The following is a 23,451-nucleotide window of genomic DNA, read 5'->3' as shown; positions in this document are numbered from 1 at the left end:
TTTACCACAAAAAGCAGCCTCTTAGATGGAGCCACTACTAGAAGACGTAAATTCTCAGGCTGATAGAGCAAAATTATGGCAAAATTCTTCTTCAAAACAGAAACTCAAGGCCAGGTGTGATGGTGCATGCCTTTAATTAATCCTAGTACTCGGGAGGCAGAGGCAGATCTCTGTGAGATCAAGGCCAGCTTGGTCTACATGGTGAGTTCCAGGCCAGCTGGGGCTACAGTAAGATCATCTCAAAAACATCACAAAATAAAACGAAACAAAGCAAAACACAAAACAGAAATGTACATCCCAGAACAAACCGTGCTCTTGAGGACAGTGAAAATGACATTTTAGTGGTTTTGGGTTTTTTTGTTTTTTATTCCCAACAACAACAAAAAAAGTTGTAACTTTTCGGTGTGGCTGTTCTATAATCCGCTCCTACTGTGTATCAATGGCAGAGACAAATGGAGTGCTAAGTGTCTTCTTTAATTTTAGGGGAAGCAAGAAACTTGTTGAGAACACAGTATGGCTTTTCTGCCATGAGTCACAGTGGTGGGGATTTCATGACCAAAGTCATCCCAGGAACCCCTACATTCTGTAAACTATCTCCATTCCCACCAGATACACTTTGAGGCCAAGTATCTATAGGTATTTATTTTTAACTTGGTTTTCCATTATTTCCAACTCTTGTCAGAGAATGGCATTTTCTAATTAGAGATTTTTAAGGTGATCTGATTGTTGGCTTCGTATCACATTGCACTGTAACAGTTTGTAAATTTGCCCCTGCTTTTTCCACATTACCTTCCGATTTTACACCCGTGGGGCAAGTGCTTCAAGTTACTTCAATCCTCTCTTTACTGACTTTAATAGGCTGTAAAATTGTTTAAGAGGAACCTCAAAAGGCTGCTTCAGGGTTCACCTGGTCCTCAAGTCCTGGAATTCTTTGAGGCAGCAAATGTACTTGCTAGGTAAACAATCAGACATTACTCTTTCCTCTTACTCTAAGCTAGGCATGGTACATGTGATACTGAGAACTGGCCATCAGAAATCCTGGGTAAAGACTGTCATAAGAACTTTCTGCATTGAGTTTTATTGAGAAACTCTCAGAGGGGCAGGAGGATGCTAGGAGACAGGATTCAAATTCAAGATCATCATTGGCTGAAGGACTACAGGCAAGAAACTTAGTGCCAGCCTTGCTCTTCTCATTTTTAACATGGAGAATACAGTGAACCCATTCAAGGATGCTGGGAAGGAACAATGAGATCAAGCCTGGTGTGTAAGAGCCCCTGTTTAATGACTCCTTACAAAGCAAGAACTCTGGGGTTGGGACAGACCTATATATAGGCTCTGTCCTCTGAAAGCAGCGATGGAAGACCACACAAGAGCTGGGATCAGGAACTAAGGGCACAACAGTGGGATATATGACTTGATGCCTTTTTAAAAGTTATTATTATGATGACTCTGGAATTGCTTTTTTCCACCTCATTGTACAAGTCTGGTTTCAGAGTTTAGGTCCATTTTTAAATCTCCTTAATAACGGCTCTACTGCAAAATATCCTTAGGCAGAACCAGGTCCAAAACAGCAGTAGGCACCGGAGCCTTGGTGGCCAGACTGGAGTTAAAGAAAGTGGTGACTGTGACCCAGAAGTGAGTCTCAGACAAGCACAATTCCTGTGTCTTCTTAGTTTAGATATTCCAGGGGACTGTGGTTTGGCCTAAGGCAAAATCCCCCTTTAACAGCCCAGCATCTCAAAGCAAACATTATTTTATTAGGTACCTTAGCAGATGAAAGCAGTGCTCCATTTGGAGTCTTCTCAGAGTCAATTAATGCATTAGCTAAAAACAAACCCTTCTGAAAACAAACCCACTGTTCTCAGCAGCCTCTAAGAGAAGGCTTCAGAGACAGATGATGAACTTTAAAAACTTATTCATCAATAAGAAAAGCTATTGCCACAACATATCTCAAACCCCATGTAACACTCACCTTAAGTTTTTAAAAAAAGATTTCATTTTCACAAAGACCACAGAATTAAAATTTATCTTAGTTTATACAACACACCCTGACTCAAAGTAACCATTTTTTAAAACCCTATTTTAAGCGGGGCGCGGTGGTGCACGCCTTTAATCCCAGCACTTGGGAGGCAGAGGCAGGCGGATCTTTGTGAGTTCAAGGCCAGCCTGGTCTACATAGTGAGTTCCAGGACGGCTGGGGCTACAGGGAGACCCTGTCTCAAAAAGACCAAAAAAAAAAACAAAACAAAACAAAACAAAAAAACAAACAACAAAAAAAAGCCCTATTTTAAATAGCTAAGTTGCTTTAATAAAGATCTACTTAAGATTTCCGAAGAAAGTGATTCATACATACGCAGTCTTTAGTTAGGTTTTAGGTCTAGCACCAGAAAAGATCTATCAAGGACAGAGTTGGTGGGACCAAGCCTCGTGGCATAAGCTTGTAGTCACAGCTATTCAGGAGGCTGAGAGTGAAGGATCACAAATTTAAGGCAAGACCCTAACTCCAAAACAAAAAGGTAAAAAAGGGCTATCCATAGAGCTCAATGATACAGCATGTTCTCTAAGGCCCCAGAATTTAATCCCCAGTACCATAACAAACAAACAAATGACACAGTAGAGGAAATTGCATTTCTCAAAAATCAATCAGCTCATCTGTTTATCTGTGCCTGCTCCAAATAGTATAATAAGAGATTCAAAATAGTCCTTTCCTTGATGATAGTTTGGGTTTCAAAGGAAAGGCTGCCACTGTTGTGACCAACACAGGTGAGGGTGCTGATAGGTACCTCTTGTCTTCCCCACACCAAAGGCAGAGAACATTTTGAGGAGGACTGTTCCCCAAAGGTTAAACAAAAGGCACACACCCTTTTGTGGAAGGACACTTGTGGAAAGAACATTTCACTTCTCTAACCAGGGAACACATCGTTTAAAAAGCTTTGGAAAAATCCACATCCTGAAAGCATTTGATTACCCTGAATTTAAAACGAGATTTTACTCAGTGGCAAGAGTACAAATTCATCCCCACAAGTATGGCTTCTGTGGTCAAAGGCGCACGATGGCTTTGAGGGAAGAGTTTACTTGGAAGGCTGATAAACAGGGTCCTAAGACAGGATTCATCAAATTTCATCACTGGAGCCCAACTACCCCTGCTCCATCTACCTGAAGAACTTCAACATGCCATGCATTCCGAACACCTAGTCTGAAAAGGTTACAAACAGTTTCAAGCGCAATTTGTTCCCGTTTTTATTCCCTGCTCACTGAGTTATGTGCTGCTAAACATTTCCAGAACTGTCAAAACGTAAGCATCCTGAGGTTTACACCAGGCCACACCATTAAATAACATATAAGCACAAAAACTTAAACATTGTTTTCCAGAAATGGTAAATATTTTAGCTAAGTAAAAAGTGAAGCTTGAAATGTAATAAGCATTTAAATGACTCTTTTCTATGCCAGAATTCTTACTTTTCCCTGTGCGACCCTGGCTGCTGGGATGAGGACGACCCCAGGGAGCTTGGCAAATGGTTGTGGGTTATGAGGTGCAGCAGGGGCTTGGCGACAGTGCACCACCCAGCCTCAAGAAACCCAGCCACGACTGGAACCCAAGAATCAGAGTGTTCACTTTGTGGTCAGCTTCACATTTTTCCCCTCCTTGGAAAAAATTTAAAAAGCTGCTACGAAAGTCAGGCCTGCCCCGCCTCCCCCCAAGTAATCACGAGGTGGGCCAAGCACAAGCTGAAAGGCTCCAGGCTCCAGAGCAGAGGCTGGTTCCCTTGGGTGGGTACAGCAGCACATGGGAGTGACATCCCCATGTTGCCTTAGCCTTAAGGAAGACAGGCCCAGGAAATGACAGCAGCTGCCACTACCAACACACTGCGCTGTCACTTCGGGAAGAAGGAAAACCCAGAACAAATTTCACATGGTTTTCACCACATGGTGATTGCAGTCCAATTCTGAGCCTGTCATAGGCATGCCACCCACTGAGCACAAGTCATGGAAATTAGGCCTCCTTCAAAATGTCTCAAGTCAGTGCCTCTATCTAAATAGAAAAAGTGAAAGGTTTCAAAGAAACAGAGACAATGTGGCCCTATCTCCATTGGCTTCCAGGTCTCTGGTTTCTTGTGCACTAGACAGAATCACCCCTAGTCCCACGTTAAGTGTAAGCAAAGCCAAGATGCTCTCACATCAAACGTAACAGCTCATAAAGAAGCAGGCAGGGCCATGTACTTTTTATGAGCTCTGGGTCAGTGTTTTTGCCATGAAAATTTGATCTTCTATAAAATTTCAAGCAAGTGAAGAAAAGGAATGTAGGAACTCAGGGCTTTCCTCCACACTCTAAAGTCCAAACCGGAGTCTTCTCACAGCACCAGCCTCACACTTGGAACTGGCTTTTGAGACACAAATGTTTGTATTTATCAGTTACTACACAGAGGGGAGAAGGGAACTCTTTCGGTTTGGTCAGACAGACATAGAAGGAGACATGTATGTACATGTCCTATTTCTGGTGAAGATCACACCTGTACCCATAGATATGCAAATCAAAAACTTATGGATGTTGACAGCCTCTTTCAACTGTAATATAACTTTGAGTGGTGACCTGCAGGAACAGAGACTGAGGCACCTGGAGACCAAGACAAACCTCCAGTACATCAATTAGTATCATCTTTGGGAGATGACTGTTGCTGAAGATGGGCACTAAATTCAGGACAAACTTCTTTCCCTAAATCATTACAGCAGTAGTCAAAATATTAGCAAAAATTAGATACAGTGGTATGTGGTTCTTGTATGACTCAGAGTCAAATTACAAAATACAGACACCATTTCACACTAGATCTTGTGTCCAATTTGCAATCAAGCTTTATATTACTTTAATCACTATGAGAAGAGCTCGCCCAAAGCAGGGCTGGGGAGATGCCTGTGTCAGTAAAGGGCCTGCTGTGCAAGCATAAGGACCTAAGTTTGGATCCCCAGCACTCATGTAAAAAGCCAGTGCAGGTATGCAACTGTGACCCAAGAACTGATGTATGTATGGGGGTGGGGTTGTGTGTAGAGAGAATAGGCAGATTCCTGGAGCTTATTGGCCAACCAGGCTGATTAAATTGGTGAGCTCTTAAGTTCCACGAGAGAGCCTGTCTCAATAAAGCGATTAAGGAAGACATCCAATGCTGACCTCTGGTCTCCAACACATATGTACACACATGTGCACTCACACATGTGCACATTAACATGCTCACATGAACACAGACACAGATTTACATGCATATAGAAATTGCCCAAAAATATTAAAGATAATTAGGATAGAGGTCTAAGTTTACCAGTTCTTTGTGTACCTGGAGTGAAGTGTTATGTTCTATTACTCATTCTAAACCATCAAATTAAATGCACATATTACCTTGAAAGGTCAAGCCAATATACACAAAATGTCCCCAAACACAGTGTAGAGCCCGTTAATGGTAATTATTTTTGCCATTTACTATGTAAACACATAAAAACAATTGACAGCTTTAAAAATGGTTTATTTTTACCTTTGAAAATACATACGCCTCTGACCATGATACAAGGCGCCCCAAATTAAATACAAACTTAAGAGGAAGTTTGTCTTAGATGATTTAAAATTAAGTGGATTTTAAAAGCAAATGGGTTCCCAACTATGGGGATGGGATTAGGCTGGTAGCAGCACCAGGGTGTACACATTATTTTTACAGTGTTTATTGAAATTGGCAGTTATCAGCACGTGTGCTCACATAAGTAGTTATCCCAAATTAACACATCCAGCAATGGGATTGTGTCTCAGTTCCTCTGTCTATATAATAAAAATGCCAAAAGCACTTCCTTAAAGTGCAAAAACTTCTCCCTAGTAGTCTTGGTACTAGCAACAGAATATGATTACTAAACATCTCCAATGTGGTTTTCATTATGAAAAAACATGTTTCACATAAGAGCTTCATAATATAATCCAGAGACAAAGTTTGTGCATGTTTAAAATTTGAATCCAGGCTGGCTATTTGTTGTTTTTAATTTTTCATTTCTTCCAGTGTTTTCCTTTTATAAATATACACTCGGCTTCCTACCAGCTTTCAACATTCTCAGATCACTTTTCTTTAAGAACCATGGCAACCTTTCCGTAGCCTCTTTGAGATATCATCCTAGCCCAGGTAGGGGACCCCCAATTTCCCTCCAGACTTGCTCCAAATCATGTTAGTGTTGACCAAATCCCAGCAAATGAAAGACACAAACATAGGTTTGTGGGCAGACTTCCAAAGAATAATTAGGAATGATTCCACATGATCTGGTTTCATCCAGAAAATGAATGATTTGGCTTTATGTAAAAAAGCCTTGACCTGAATTTAAATGAGACAGCTGTGGAAGGGATGAAGCCTTGCTTCAATCTGAGAAGGGACATTCTTACTGCATTTCCAACCATTCAACAGCCACATCCCAGTCAGTACTCCTACAGGCCCCCACTGATGACTTTTGAGGTAGATGCTGATGGCTTGAAGAGAGGTAGGTAAAGTCCAAATTTGTTTTCAATCCCTGCAAATGTTGCTACTGCCAGTTTATAGCCTCCAACATGGTCAGGACTGGGAGCAGGCAGTGTAATCCGGGATTTAGGAACTGGCTCGGATCCCATGGGTTTTCTACAAAAAGAGTAAACCAGATAACAATCTGAGTTTTAACAGGGAAAATCTATTAAAACATGCAATATAAAATAATCACTGAATTCTAGTCAGCTGCATGGTCCCCTCTGAAATGAACTTGTGAACACTGTCCTTCCTGAATCTTTATATTTCACCACAGGATACATATAGATTTATGTACTCTTCTGGATGAGAAGTATTAGAGGCAGCAGAAATTTAACAGCACATTTAACATGATACTTACACTCCTCCAAAATCAACGTAGAACCATCGCTGTAGCAATTCGTAAGTCAGCAAAGTGACACCAAACTGGGGTGAGGATCGGAATACACGAGCTTTGAAAAAGATGGGGAAATAACATATACCATTAGATTCTTAAAAAATTTACCTGATACCAGAGGGTTAGTTAAAAACCAATTACTTCCATACCACCAGCTCCTTTCCACAAAGCTTTTGGGCCTTCTTCCCGCAGTATCTTTCTGAAGCAGTCCATCACCCCGCTGTAAGTGGTTTGGCCAGCCCGGGCAGCCACCTGTAATCTAGTCTTGATAACATCAGCAGGGGTCACTAAAGATGCCGCAGGCATACCTGTAGGAGAGATACACAGCATCTCAGTCTGCTCACATTCTCACTATATAAAAATAACTGTGCTTTGAACTGCTGGCCGTGGAAAGAAAGTTAAGACGCCAATGCAATAAAATGCCCATTTTGCTGTCCCCTGGAGAGCACAACGCGACAGTTCTGTCTGCGAGCGTCTGCTACCCACCTCCAACCTTCATTTGTTGTTTCTATTCTTAAATACATAAATATTTAAGCAATTATTTATCCATAACACTATTTCAAGTGGTTGAGAACAAACAGAGAAAGTGGTTTGCATAAAAATCTTTTTGCTTTCCTGTTGAAATCAGAGCCTCACAAAGTTATTAGGTCTGATTTTTCAGAGGTGAAGTTTATTATGTGTTTCCTCTTCATGGTTTCCTGGCTGCTGGCAGTCCCAAGAGGTTGCTTTCTCTCACACATCCAGCTACCCTGGGCTCCAAACCCTAACCTCTCCATTACATCTTCTGTACCTCTCCGGTACAGAAGGCTATACTGGTAGCTAAGCAAACACCATGTGTCTGTGTGTGAGACTTCAACAGATAACCCTTGGAGGATTCTTCTTCCCAAAACCAGCATCTCCAGAAAAATATTCCACAGAAGCCTTTAAACATATACTAGCTGATAATCAATGAAAAAGGAACAATACCAATAATCTTTCCCAAAATTACTAATCGGAAATTTTTCTAGAGTCATTTCATCCAAAGTGCGGCAGCTGGTGTTTAGATGTTTTAAAAGGGAGACTGCCTTCAGAAGACACTGTCTCTTATGGTTTTATTACTTTTCCATTATGAACAGATTCCAAACCAAACTGGTCAAATGCAGATGCATAAATCTCCTTTGCTTTTTTTAAGGCTTAATAATTCTGTAAGAATTTCTGTCCAAACCAAGATGGTCTGGCTTATAACTACATCTTATCCTTCAACAGACAGTTTTAAAGTTACAGTGTGAGTGTATAGGGGGTGTGACTGTGGAGTACTGCACACTCCTGTTTCTAACACTACAAAAGTCTCTCTTCCTCTCCATCTTTACTCAAGTCCAGTAACAGTAATTTTTAGTAACAGTTGTTACAAAATGCTCTGCAGTTTTACATGGGAAAAAGTCATTTCATATCTAGCGTTTTGCTGGGTAAACTGCACTGGTCTTCCTATTACCTCGGAGAGATTATTGCAACTTTGAGCCAGGAATTTATCCTCCAACATAATGGAAGGAAACGTGAAAAGTGCTTAGAAACCCACCGTGTTCACAACATCCATGCTGCTTCACTTCCTAGTTTAGAAAGAGTTTAGCAGGCAGCCTACAAGAGACACACAGTAAAATCCTCCTCACCCAATGTATGTATAATGATGTATGAGTGAAAGACATATAAGGGGTAAATGCTCTTTTTCCAATAGTGAAATTTTCATAAACATTTCCTTGTTATGGAGAAAAGTACTGGAGGAGAGTAGGAAGAAAACATACGATTAGGAGAACAAAAATGCCAGAATAAAAATGCTCAAAGAAACAGACTACTTAGTAAGCTGTCTGGCAAATTGGAATGGTGGTGTGGGGGATGCTAGAAATCCTGCAACCCAAACAAAAACACAATCATCTCCATCTGCAACTCCCATAATCCTAATGGATGACAGAGCACAGGAGCAACTATGGACATCTTTGTGGAGAGAAGACTTCTGATAGTGAATCCAGAAAACCAGCTGCTGTAAAACACAGCCAGGCCAGCCACCAGTTCTACAAAGAGCTGGTCACTAGAGAGTTGCTGATTTTCCGAGTCAGGGTGGCCAAAGAATCTGACTCAATATGACTGGTCATTCCCTGCCTTCAAAAGGCTGAGGTCATGTTGATGAAGTGGCCTGAGTATGGAGGGAAAGAGACTAGAAGACAGGGATGTGTCTTCTAGGTCCTCAACAGGAAGAGGGCAGGCCGCCTGTCTGATTCTTTAAGGATGAGACTGAGATTAATGTACTCATATGTAGCCCTGCTGGCCATCCACCACCCCTGCAACAGAAACAATATGGGGTGCTCCTCAGCCAACAAAAACAATTCTAGGTCTTCAAGGGGGCCAGCAACTGCAGAAATCATTGGAACAAAAGGAAAATGTGATCTGGCAAATCAAGACAGCTTTGGGGCCCTGAGTCGTCAATTTTCCTAAGTATTCCATTAGTAGTAACAACTTTTGTGTTTCTCCATTTATGCTTTAAACAATAATATTTATTTTAGGTCAAGGCCAAACGTTTCCAAATTCTGCTTATAGTTTTTTATCAATATGATCCACCTACAGGTCAGCTTCTGTGATAAAGTTCTTTGTTAGGATGGAGAATATCTCATGTTCTGTTCAGACTTTTTAAGCTGAGAGCTTGCAAGAGAAAGAGAGTGTTACATTGTAATACAAAGAGGTTAGTTGATGATATTTCCATAGTAAATTTACAAAATAAGGCTACTTTAACTCATGAATTCCATTTAGTCAGATATTAATTGCCCTTTGCTTGCTAATAACTCAGTACTTGTCAGGAACCTATTTTCAGTCTGTTCTCTTCCAATTTCTCTGTCACTTTTATCAAACTGAAGATGACTAAATTTTCTTTTAAAACTCAGTGCAAGGGGCTAGAGAGATGACTCAGTGGTTAAAAGCACCAGCTGTTCTTGAAGAAGACCTGGGTTCGAATCTCAACACCCACATGACAGCTAACAACTGTCTGTAACTCCAGTTCCAGGGGATCTGACAGCCTTCTGTCCTCCATGGGTATTGCACAAAATGGGTACACTTACATACATGCAGGCAATACATGGATACATATAAAATAAAAATAAATAAATAAACCTCAGTACAAATGTAGGGTTTTACTCAGGACATGGGATCCACTTTCCTTTCTGGCAGCTCCTGGACTTATTTCTCATGCCCTATGTGTGCCCACTTCTTCTGCTTCCACTTACTTCCCTTTTGACCTCTTCCCTTTCTTGACTGAATACATTTATTTAAGCATTACATGCATATATCCCACGGGAGCACATCTAGCATCATTTATACCCTCCTCCAGCAAGATGAGGATGGTAGTACACTTTCTCTCCTACCCTTTCCTTCATGTGTTTCCCAACAACCCTTCTTTTATGATAAATACATGCACCACAGTCAGCAACAATTTAGATCAATTCACAGGGCTAAATTTTCTTTGTTAGCACGGCTTCAAATATCCCACACTGTCCTCAAGTTCACTCTTCATTTTGTAGCAGAGAAGTTTTATGAAGGGTAACCTTCCAGTCTTCGCATGGCAATGTACTTTGTCTTCCTGGATACTAGTGTGCCTGGGAACATCACTGTGGTCCTAGATCTCTCCTGAGTATCTGCAAGGTATCCCATGTTGCAAAGGAGAAGACCATCTTCCACTCTTGTTTTCTGTCTTTCTCTCCTAATTCTTCTGCCCAGGGAACTCCTTTTAAATAGGTATTAGACATGCTGGACTAATCCCACATGCCCCTTAAATTTTTTATTTTCCATGTCCGTATTTTGTACCACATTCTAGAGGAGTTTTTACCCTCTCTCTTTTGTCTGTATTTTCCAGATGTCTATTTGATCTTTTTTCTTTTTCAAAACAGATCTCACTGTGTACTATAAGCCTAGGCTGTCCTCGAATTCATGATTCTTGTGCCACAGCCTCCTGAGTGCTGGGATTACACGTGCACACCACCACACTATGCCTAGTTTGGTCTTTGATTTTACCCATTCTATCATTCAGAACCATATCTGGACTTTTAATTTTAGTAATCCTTTCATTAATTAAAAAAAAAAAAGACAACTCAAGGCCAACTTTTACTACAGAACTAGTTCAAGGCTAACCTGGTGAACTTAGTGAGAGTTGGGGATATAGTTCAGTGGTAAGCACTTGCCTAGCGTGAGTAAGACCCTGGACTCCATCCTCAATATTGCAAATAAATAAATAAGTAAAATCTAGTATAGAACTTCACACATTAACACAGGTTGATTTCTTGGCTCTGACCTTGGATGCTAGTTAGGCAAGATGCAACTCTCCTATGGAAGAGAAGGTGAAAGATTACTACAGTGGTTTTACAACATCCTATTCATCTACGTTTATTTTAGAGTAAAAAGTAAAAGATGAAATGAAAAACAGTTTCGGCTTGTTTCTTTGTTAGAAATGATTCTTAATTGCAGTTCTTGTAAGTCCCCCTCTGGTCCCTGAATTACCTGCTCCTTCTGTAGTTTTTTACATCACTTACTTTGCTGCTCCCTCCTGTCTGAGGATGTCTGGCTGTCTACTGATATTCAACTTCAAGGCCAGGTTTATTAGTTATTACATGCAGTTGTGGGCAGCATCTACTGAACTCTAAGTCTGCTAATTCTGTGAGTCTCCCTTCTGAAGGGCTAAGTCCTCTATGTTCAAGGGGCTGAGGTGGGCTGGCAGGATGGAACCTTCCCAATTCTGAAATGTAGAGAGCTGCACTCTTCAGGGAGAATAATTTATTTTCTACTCCTCTGAGAAAGAGCTGTTGATTTATGTTTGGCTACACCTGTGGTTAAGCTCTGACAAGCGTTTAAGCCCTGCCAGCTTTCCATTCCTCCTACACTTGCTGTCTCCAGGCCCATGATCCAGCTCTGCATTTGTAACCTGCACACCAACGTTACCTGAAGCTCTAGAAGACCAAAGAGTGACTAAGCTACCCACCCCCCAACCGCCAAATTGCAGTTCTAACTTACTTCTGACCCACCCCAACACCTTCATCACTATCCCGAGATTCTACTGTTCACTCAAAAGTTAAGATTATCCATTTGAATTTACATTGTCAGTAGTTTTTCCTGCCGGGGTTTTGGGCTGTGGTATCCTCCACTGGAGCCTCAGAGTCAATGTGGCTGCCTCCTATGTGCTTTTTTTTTTTAGGGTCAAAATGGAAATTTTAATGTGTGTTTTCTGGTTGTTCACTTCATTACCTTGATCCTAATGTCGTCTTTATTTTATTTTCAAGGCTCTAAGAATTGCAATACATAATTAGCACATTTATGTCAACAGTACTTGTCTCTAAAGTTTCCTTGTTCACACCTCACAAAATTCATTATTCTACCATTGCCTGGTGACAGCTGGGACCAAATGAGCTTTGTCTCCATTACCACAGTGATGGAAAGTCACATCATGCCCAAAATTTTGAATAATTTATCTATCTACATTGAGAGGCTAACCCAAAGGGGAGAATAGTTAAACTAAATTTCAGCTTTAGAAGTTTTCATAGAGTCCTTGGGAAGGAACAGCAAACTAACCCTGCACACAAACAAAACCCAAAAACCCAATTTACGAATATTCCTCTTTTATAACAAATAGTTGACTTTCAGCTAATCCAGGCAGCCAAGACTCTGTAAGCTTCATTTTAAATAGGCTTCCCTATCTGTAAGTCACTTCCCTATATGACCCTAAGTGCCCTTGAGCCATGTTACAGTCCCAGTGTCACTCTGAACCTAATTTGGCTCTGACAGCTACCCGATTAGCAAATAGTTCTTTATTCATAGTCTGTTAAATTTTATCTACCTAAAATTTTTCTTTTAGGATTCTTCTATAATAGTATTTGCAAAAGCACCTCAATTCACACACATATACCAACACTTCCAAATAGATCTAATGAATAGCTTTTAAAAATAATCCAGAATTACAATCTAGTTTCAGCTAATTAATCCAAAGGCAGGAAGAGCACAACCTGCTCCTTATTACACTGACCATGGAAATCATCTGGTAGTGATAGATCGCAGGGTAAAACGTGAGCAGCATTAGACATTTTGCATTTGATATCACCCATAAGCAATGGTGAACTATCCTGAGTTAATTCAAAAGCATCACATCAGTCACAATGGGTTAGAATCCGGTTTCTGAATTTCAGGCTCCTTGCTTCAGCTTCACCCTTCTTTCTTTAGCTGGTGAACATAAATTCACAAATCAATTAACCATGCTCTACCCTGGAAAGTATAGATGCCCCAGTATTTGGCATTCACGAATGTATTTCTTAGAATACCAGATAAGGGGCTGAAGAAATGGTTCATTGGTTAAGAGTGTCTACTGCTCTTGCAGAGTTCTCAGCACCCACATCAGGTGGCTCACAATTACCTAGAACTGCAGTTCCATGGGAATCCAATGCCTCTGGCTTCCACAGGCACCAGCACTCAAGTGCACATATTCACACACAGACATACACACATACAAATCATTTAAAATAAAATATATCTTTACATTTTTTAGACTTATTTATTTTTAAATTATGTATGTGTGTGAGAACCTGAATTTATATGCACCATGTGCATGCAGGAGCCCAGAGAGCCCAGGAGAGGCAGCAGATGCCTGGAATGGGAGTTCCAGGTGGTTTTGAGCTGTCTGATATAGGTGCTGGGAACTGAACCCAGGTCCTCTACAAGAGCAGTGAGCACCCTTAACCAGTGAGCCATCTCTTCAGTCTGATCCAAAAATCTTCAACTGTATTCTCAGGGAGTAAAGTACCAACCCACCACCTTTATTTAGAAGCTGGTGATTCCTACAAAACACTAACTTCAAGACTAAACTAGTTTTTGTTTAGAAAGTGAAATAGTTCTTAGCATATAAGCGAACTTGCTACCAAAATGGAGAACATGGTCATAACCATGTTTATTCAGTTATAGATCTACCTTCTTTGAAACAGGGCTGTTCAACAACATATGCACGCACGCATGCGCGTGTGCACACACACACACACTATATATATATATATATACACACACACACACACACACACATATGCTTTGTATGAGATCCATCGCACATGTCAACAGTCATGAGACACTTGTTTTACATAATCAGTAAGTTAGTGGCCAACAACTATTCATTATAGTTGTCTGCAGTTCCATCTACATAGGATTTTTACATTTAGGGGTAAGATTTTTCCTTAAAGATAACAAAAACTGTTTCTGCCCCAGTCGGCCCTCCTGGAACTCTTACTCTCTTCTTGTTTCTTCTAGAAATATCTTTGCTCTTACTGATACCCACAAAGGCAACATGGGCCTGGGAACTTTTGTGTTCCCTAGGCTCCTCAATTGGGTGACACTGAGTAACTTGTAAATTTTTTTAAAAAGTATTTATTTAGCGTGTGTGTGTGTGTGTGTGTGTGCGTGTGTGTGTGTATACATGTGTTTGTGGACATGCATGTGCCACATGGAGGACAGAGGGCAACCCATGGAATCAGTTCTGTCCCTTTGCCATGTAGGTCCTTGGGACTGAACTCAGGTTGTCAAGCATGGTGGCAGGCACCCTTACGTGCTGAGCTATCTCACCAGCCCACTGGGCAACTTCTGAAGAAGCTTCTTGTCCTATTCTAAGTTCCTGACTCAGTGCTCATTGCCATGCTTTCTCCACAGCGCTGGCTGCTTCTAACCACAGAGATATTCATTATTTTACAATCAAGTACTTTGCTAACTGTTCTTACTAATTCAAACACATTTTAAAGACAGTCTAGCTTAGATTTTTGGGTAAACAATATCTGCAAATAATGGAAGCTTTGGTTCTTCTTCCTTTTTCATTCTTCTTCCTCTTTCCTCTTCCTCTTCCTCTTCTTATTTTACCACACAGACTGGAAACAAGGATGAATAACAAGGATGAGCCATTCTTGGCTTATTTCTAATTTTACTGGAAAAAAAGTAGTTTACGGTACTGGTCATTGGCTTTTTAATACCAGAATGAAGACAGTTGGTTAATCCTCTTCACATAGTTGTAATAGGTCTGATGAATAATAATAATGAATAATAATAAGGCATCAGGTTTGCAACTGATCCACTCTTTGAGAATAAAGCCAATAAGACAACTTATCATTTCCTGGGAAGTGGAAGATTAAGAAAGGAGGATGGAAGGAAATCCTGTGCAGGAAGTGGACGGCTGTGGGTAGTATGGCGGCTGGCTCCCCACATGGCCCTTGAAGCCTCTGCTGCTTGGCATTTACACTTGGCTTCTATGTATCAGGACTAGGTCATTCAAGATCATGACTCTCAGATCCTGCTAGGGAAGCCAGGGGTCATGTTGGAAGGATATTCAAGCCGACCTATGGGTCATGAAGCTGAAGTTTTCTGCCAATAGCCATGTACCACTGTGAAAGCAGGTCCCCAACTCAAAGAAGCCTGCTAAAGCCCTGGTTCCCACCTCCACTACAATTACACAACAGACCTTGAGCCAGAGGCACCCCCAAAATTGCCCCTGACCTACATCAAAAACAGCACTTAAGCCGACAAGCTTTGGGATAACATGGTATGCAGCCCATACGACTGCACAGACACAGGACAGCTAAGGGGCTAAACTATCAGTACACCTTCAAACTTAAAAAAAAATTATTATTTATGTGTACATACATGTGCCCGCATGTATATAAATGAACTCATGTCATGCAATACCTGTGGAGATGAGAAGAGGGTGTTGGATCCCCTGGAACCAGAATTACGGATGGATAGTTGTTGGCTGCCATGTGGGGGCTGGGAACTGAACCCAGGTCCTCTGCAAGAGCAGCCAGAGTTCTTAACTGCCGAGCCATCTCTACAGCCCCACACCTTCAAACTTTTAAGACTAATGTGATCACACCTTAAAAAAATCATGATTTTTTTTCGTTTATTCAGTAAATATTTATTGAATGTTTACTGTGTGCCAGCCTATGTTCCAGATTCAGAAATATATCCATGAATAAGTCAAATAAAAATCTGTCTTTGCTAAGCTTGTAGTCTACATCTATCATAAATTACATAAATCTAATCATACTTAAGAAACATATACACATTAGATTGTTTAACCAACAAACTCACTTCAGAGAATCTATATTTCTCCAAAAAGACTGATCCAAAACAGGGGGAAAGTCTTATAAGCCTAAAGATAAGCCTTTTTTTTTTGTCTCACTATGTAGACCAGGCTGGCCTTGAATGCACAGATATCTGACTGCCTCTGCCCCCCTGGGTGCTGGGATTAAAGGTGTGTACCACCACACCAGGCTTGCCTTGTTTTTATAAAATTACTTATTTGAAAGTTTTGGTAATTTGGAAAGTTTTAAGTATCTATGTGTAAGAAATTAGTGAATATTCAAATAAAAACCATGTTTAGACAGCTAAATTATACAGAACAAAACCACTGCCTTTGAGCATTTCTGAATACTTACATGCTGGCAACGATTTTAAAGCTTTGCCATTAGTCCAATGGATACTCACACTACTCTTGTGATGCTAAAACTCCTCTCATCCCCAGTTTAGAAGTGGGCCAAGAGGGACTAAATGGCTTCTGTAGATCACAAAGTTTGAAGTGGGGAAATGAACCTGACCCAGGGAGCCTGATCCCACAGGACACGCCAACTTCCTACAACCAACAGTCCTGAAGAGATGAAGCACAGAGCCCAGGGAGTGTGAGTGAAAGTCTGTCAAAAACCATTTAAATGGAGAAAAGCAAAAATGTTAAATAGGGCTGGTAGGATGGCTCAAAGTATAAAGGATCTTGCCACCAAACCTTACAACTTGAGTTTGATCCCTGAGACTTCCATAGTGGGAGAAGTAAGTCAGTTCCAAGAAGCTGTCCTCTGACCTCCACATGCATGATCTGGCATGTGCATACACATGCACACACATACACAAATAAAAAACTAATAATATTTTATTTTATTAATTATTTTTACTTTATGCATCTGAGTATATTGCCTGCATGTACGTAGGTAGGTGCACCCCCACTGTGCAGTGCTGTGTAGGTCAGAAGGGGGCATCAGATCCCATGGAACTGGAGTTACAGAGTTGTTAGCCACCATGTGGGGGCTGGGAACTGAACCTGGGTCCTCTCTAAGAGCAGCCAGTGCTCTTAACTGCTGAACCATCTCTCCAGTTGCTCTAATATTTTTTAAAAAGAAAAGTTAAATAGCAACTCTCATCGAGTAGTAGAATGATGGACACTATTTTATTTACTTTCTAACTATTTTACAATAAGCAGTACTGCTTTCATTGTCATAAAAAAATGGAAAAAAATAAATTTTAAAAGAGAAAAATAAAACCCATCAGTAATTTCAACAGTTCTGGTAGCACAGGTTACCTAGCATACTCCTACCCAGACCTGAAACTAGTTCCTCAAAAGAAAACTGTTTTCCACAGAGAAGTTAAATATATTTATATCGAGACACAGTGGATGAATGGCTTAAGTTGGAAATAAAAATAGGAATTCTGTATTCCACAGTCTCGCTTCCTTGATGTAGGTCCTATATCAAACAACTGGAGTCCTGAATCATTTAGGACAAAACAACCCTGCCTCAGGGACCAGCATCAATACCTTTGGAAAAAGAGATTAAGATTAAAGGGGAGCGTCATGACTTCCTGCCTCCAGGTTCTGACAGGAAAGGGGAGGCATGGAGTAGAAACTTAAAGATGGGGTTCATTTCCCATACTGTTTCTGGGAACAGCTCTGGCATCCCTGTGTGATGAGAACAGCACAAGTCTATCCAAACTGAGCCAGGCAGCCCAGGACTGCCCTAGGGTTTGTTAACTCATTACATGTTGTTAGCACCTGGAGAGCTAATCAAATCAGATTCAGCCTTTAGGGTCTCAGGTCAAGGAGGTTCACAAAAGCCAGGAGTTGATCCTGCTGTGCTGATAATCAGTATCTATTTTTCTATTTATTTTTCCTAATCAGTGTAGGACAGCACTGAAAACAGAAGACAGTAATTTCTAGACTCACTTAACACAAAGCTATTCCTTTAACCTCAACCACTAGTGTGAGGAAGCAAGTCTCCAGCCAGCCTGGGTCAGCTCTGGTTCTATAATTTTTCTCTTATCTAAATCATAATGATTGCTTAAGTTCTGGAAAAGCTTAAGTGTAATAATAATTTGTTTAGATACCGTTAGGGCATAGCATTTAAAATTTTACAAAGTTTGGGCTGAACCATTTTTATTCTTATGCTAAGTGAAACTAGGAAACAAGATGGAACTTGAATTGGAATCCAAGAAGACCATTAAAAAAACAACCAATATTTAGTGAACTCTTTCTAAATCTAACAAATTAAGTCTTCCTAATAATTGAATCTGCCAGAAAAAAAAAAAAAGATTAATTTCTTACCTCCTTTTATCCCCCCAGAAGCTAATCAAAGCAACTCATACAGTCTCTGTCAAAAAATGTCAGCAGAAAATTGTAACATGGGGTGGAGATGGGGGACAGTGGAAGATTTGGAGATGAATGGTGGGAAAATAACAGAGCAGCATGTTTAAGACTTACCAGCTATGGCACCAGCCAAGAGCAGGCTTCCGGGGCTGATCTGCCCATCTTCACTTGCAAAGGAAGCCTTCACATGGGCATAGCATGGGAAGTAGATGGCCGAGAAAGGAATGTCCCGCAGAAAGCATGCTTTGGCACCCTGTAAGGTTGCAAGGGAAGAAAAACCACATGAAACACATATCCCATTGAGAAGATCAAGCTTCTTTGGAACACACCTCAGAACAAAATATTCCTGGAGAAGACCAAATTTGTACTCACACGCTGAAAGGAGAACCATAAACTATAACCCAAATTCTTCAAGTAACAAGCCCGAGTCTTGTTCTTAAAAATAAAACTAGTTTTGTTGTAGGGTGTAAAGAAGTGGGAAGGAGGAGTTTCTATTTATTCTAATGTTACGATTTCAACTGAGACGATTTTGGAATTCTGCATGTGACATCTTTTCATCAAGTCACTGCCATTTCAAGGAAGTTGCCTGGTCTCTACAGAAAACAGGAAGCAACAATCAAGATGCCTCTTTATTTACACACAAGGATAGAGACAAGCTGTGTGGGTGCAGAGAGAAGGGTCCAATTTTTCTATTATTTGAGAATTGGATAAAAATGTTGGAGTTTTTCCCAGAAAAAAAGTACACATACATAAAAATACATATCCTAGCACCCATGTGGCAGCTAAGAACTGTCCATAACTCCAGTTCCTGGGCATCTGACAGCCTCTTCTGTCCTCCGTGGGCATTGCACGACATGGGTACACTTATCTACATGCAGGCATAATACTCATACACATGAAATAAAAGTAAATAAAATATTAAAAAATACATATCTTTTTGGGGGGTTCTTGGATTTTTATCCATCATCTAGGGTTATAAAAACATTGATAAATGCCTACCTTAAAATATTTACCATAATTCTGACACATTTAAGAGCTCTTCATAGAACAATTAGCTTCAGGAGCAAAGTTTTCATCAAATAATTTCTGGTGCCAAAAAAAAAAACCCAAAACAAAACAAAACAAAAAAACAAACAAAAAAAAACACACCATGCAGAAGTCCCAAGAATTGACGATACCCAGAAATACAATACGTTGTAGTAAAAACCACAATACATATACTTCTGTTTCAGGCAGGCTGAATGGGAAGGCAATCACCACTTTCAACACTTAATGATTTAATACCATTTCTTTCACAGATTTCTAATACTAGAGATTTCCACCAAATAGAGAGATTCCCGAAAGAAAATAACAAATTCAACCAGATTCAACAGGGCTAGTCATGTCCAGTGACATTCACTAGGTCTAGTCAGGCAGTACTGGGGGTTTCTGCCTGATGTTGGTTCTACTTGGTCAAAGTTCCCTTACACCATACATCTGTCACGGGAACTGAATTTTTCTAACAAATATATTTCACTTTTGACTCAAAGTGAGATTTGGGGTTATAAAACCCTTAGCCTTTTTCATAGAAACTACTACTGACCCATGTCTACAGCAACTTAATTAGTTATCTTATACAAGTAGGACTTAATCCTTAACCCTATTAAATTTAATCCTAGTTTAGCTCATATTTCCAACCAGAACAAAGGCTTGGAATCTGGATTCTGTCCACATTTGACTGGGCATGAATATTCTTCACTCAGCTGACCCTTGGAGACTTTATGTGCCTCTGTTCACTCCCCATACAGGTATTTAAAAAGGGCTGGCCTGACTCATGTCAGCTCATTCAAGTATATCCTGTCTATCTTTAAACCATTAAAGGTCTAATAGGAAGCAAGAACCATAATATCTGTCACTAAGTCCTCATTTTATACATATAACTTGATGCCTAGGATGGTTAATCTATCAATTACATATTTGAAGTCCACGCTCTTGGCCTGTTTTAGACATCATCTTGGAGATAACTACAGACAGGTCTAAAACTCAGGATCCTGAGAATCACTCACCTGTCTCAGCTTTTGCAAAGGGGAAATAGTGCAGCATGATGCCAACATCCATACACAGCATCCACTCCTTTATGATCATTTCTTTAAATATGGTGGAAGGAATTAGTTGCCACTGTTTAATTTCTTGTTTTCTTTCCCATTTCAATCCTTGCCTTTAGGCCTTTCTGTAAGTTCTGCTAGCTATTTGTCCACATATGGACAATGCCCAGAACATACTCAGATTAGTCACCATAACCATTTCAAATAAAGATCAGTTAAATCTTTACATCTGGCTCTCTCAATATAGTAAAACATATCTTCATATTATTTTACTTTCTAATAATTCATCTGGGAGGGTTTCTACAAATGCTCCTTACTATACCTATCTGCTCACACCTTACCCATGTCTCTGTGTGCTTACACTTTATAGATTTCAATCTATGCTTTCATTTCTTTGCTGGTAATAGTTTCTCTTTTTACATTTCCCCCTTGGTTATAAAATATTGGGGTTATCATAGAAAATACAGACAAATGTAATCCATTGTTCATTGGTTTCACTAGTGGGAAGGTACTGCCAAATGTTTTAGAGCATTCAGTCAACAGCAATGTTAGCACCACGTTGGGGGAGTTCTGGGTTACGCTTTTTCTTCTCCTTAGATTCACAGCGCATGGTTGTTTTTCCCAGGTATAATCTAGCATTTCCTGTGGTTGTTAGTCATGTGGTCTACATTTCTATTTTCCTTGCTGTTTCAAAACTCTGCTAGCTTCTTTGGTTTGGGTCTGTCCTACGAAGAGGTTCCCATATTCTCACCCTTATTAAGCTTTGCAATGGTTTTGCTCTCTAAGTTTCTTCTCTCTGGTAAACTTCTTTTAGCTATAGCTATCAATGCACCATTCATTTGATCCACTGTGGTGCACCTATCACTCCTCATCTTTGATGATTGCTATGTTGGAGACACCAACCTCTTAAATACCATCTCTTCATTCACTTAACTTCCAAGCACCATGTTTTCTACTGAGCATCTTTTAACCAGAAAACAGATGTGAGTGGATTCCACAAGGCTCCACACTGTCTACATTTTCTCAATACTATTCTGAGTTTTCTTCATACTCGGGCATCTGCCTATTTCAGATTGAAGAACTAGGGACCAGGAGGAGCTAATACCCGATTTAATTAATAAAACACACAACAAAATGTGTGGCTGCCAGACCAGTTCCTGATAACACTGATTTTTGCTTTGCTGATTTCCACGGAGGGGAGGGGGGCACAACCCAATATTTCTGGCAAAGACTTTGGAATAGACTGTCAGCTTTCTACAAGGACACTAGAGCATTTCTTGAAAAAATATTCTAGAAGATAAAAACCATACTTTTGGTTTCTGAAATAAAGTTCTATTATTTGTTGGTGATACGAAACCTAAGAGAAAACAGTCATTTGTTTTACTGGAATATTAAAATTAAAACAACAAAACCCAGAAACCAAAAACTAAAAAACAAGGATCAGCCTGTTTCAGGCTTTGTAGACTCAACACGATGAAAAGGCTTTGCATGAGAAGACAGGGCTGCAAAGAGAAAACACTCCTGGGGCACAGGAGGGGCAAGAGCACATGGGAAGCTGTCTGGTTCCCCAAGAAGTTGCCTTAGATCTCCCAATATCAGGTTCTCTCCCTCCTTTCCTGAAAGCATGGGAGGATTATACAGCCTTGTGAGAGGCTGTAACAAAACTGAAGAGATGTAGGAAGACAGAAGAAAAGTGGCCTGGTTAGAAATCAAACTTAAAGACAAATGAAAAAGAACCAACCTGGTGGAGAGCAGAGCTGCACCTGTACTACTATGGGCACACAGCAGTAGTAGGTACTTTTCCTTCCTAAGAGTCAGGCAGTGTGGTCAAATAATCTATACAAACTAGAAAGAATGTCAGGCTGTGTAAGAAGTCTTAGGCTGCTGATGATCTGAGAAGATAGGAAACATGAACAGACTAGGAGAAAGAGAAGTCCACCATCCCTGCCCCACAGAGGCAAGATGCCCTTGCCAGCAAGTAAAAGCTTAACAATGTAATTTTTTTATTCTCTATTTACAGAGACAGGAAGAACACTTGATAAGCATGTTCCCTTACTATGGAGCAGGTGATGAGCTCTGGGAACCTTCCTCCACCCTCAAACACCAAAGGGGAATGGAGGGACTGGAGCTTTAGGAAGAAAAGAGATAATCCTGCCATGGTCCAGTAAAGCACCCACTGCAGCACAAAAGGAAGGGACAACTGTGGCCAGAAGGGCTATGCCTTCATCCCTCACCTGGCACCTCTATTGTCCCTAGCCCTGCACCTGTTTAAGTGACTCCCTGCAGCAAATAATTCTTCTGCTTAAGTCAGAACCTTAGCTTCTCTTGCACCCCAGGCATCAAAGCCCAGTCTCCACAGAGAGGTAACTTTGCAAAGCACTGGAGGAAAAGGCAGACTTATTCAATTTCCCTGGCCGCCTTCTACCCACCACTCCTTCCAGGTCTTAGGCACAAAGGCAGGTGCCAATTTGCAGGGCTGCCTTAGGCAATCCCTGACCTGTTGCTCCGGCACAATGAAAAGGGAAGCAGGATGTTAAAAGGGCTTTTAAGTTCCAAGGGTGAAAATGTTTCACTCTCAGATTCCTTGATAAATCCCTCACTTTGTGGTGAACACCCATTCTCCAGGCCAACATCAAAACCTAAACCTGTCTGACTTGAATTCTACTTGTATAATTTTTACAAAGTGATCAAGCTATTCTGAACAAGCAGCTCTGCCATAAAGAGAAACACTCTGTGCTGTATCAGCAATGTAGAAATCACAATTTTGGTCATTAGAAATTAATAAATTATATGGTGTGTACTAATTAAAGCAAATTCTCAGTTTCTGACTTCAGCCCTTTTTTTTTTTCAATTAGTTCTCTAGGCAGACCTGCCCCCAGACACTCTCTGATTGGCTTAAATTTCCTGGGTATACAGTAAAAAAAATCACATGTGAAAAATTAATAAACACAAGCTGCAATTCTCTAATCTCTTGACTTTCATTAAAAGATACTCTCTATCTCCAAAGATGGGAAATATATA

The 23,451-nt window shown here is 40.5% G+C and overlaps 1 protein-coding gene across 3 annotated transcripts in view; it reads right to left on the bottom strand.

The window, feature by feature from the left end:
- Positions 1-5,489: 5,489 nt before the first annotated feature.
- Positions 5,490-23,451, bottom strand: part of Slc25a13 (solute carrier family 25 member 13) — a 207,817-nt gene continuing 189,855 nt past the window's right edge. For all 3 annotated transcript variants that reach the window (XM_008855219.2, XM_029557227.1, XM_029557226.1), the window contains 4 exons: positions 18,461-18,599; positions 7,062-7,220; positions 6,877-6,967; positions 5,490-6,632 (listed from right to left, as the gene is read on the bottom strand). In XM_008855219.2, coding sequence (XP_008853441.1) covers positions 6,446-6,632; positions 6,877-6,967; positions 7,062-7,220; positions 18,461-18,599 — 576 coding nt within the window. In that variant the 3' untranslated portion in view covers positions 5,490-6,445. The remainder of the gene's footprint in view (positions 6,633-6,876; positions 6,968-7,061; positions 7,221-18,460; positions 18,600-23,451) is intronic.

This window comes from Nannospalax galili, unplaced genomic scaffold (genome assembly GCF_000622305.1).
Source record: "Nannospalax galili isolate Female #2095 unplaced genomic scaffold, S.galili_v1.0 scaffold187, whole genome shotgun sequence".
Taxonomy (NCBI): Eukaryota; Metazoa; Chordata; class Mammalia; order Rodentia; family Spalacidae; genus Nannospalax; species Nannospalax galili.
Note: the sequence above shows the minus strand (reverse complement) of the source record. Positions and strands in the feature narration are given on the sequence as shown.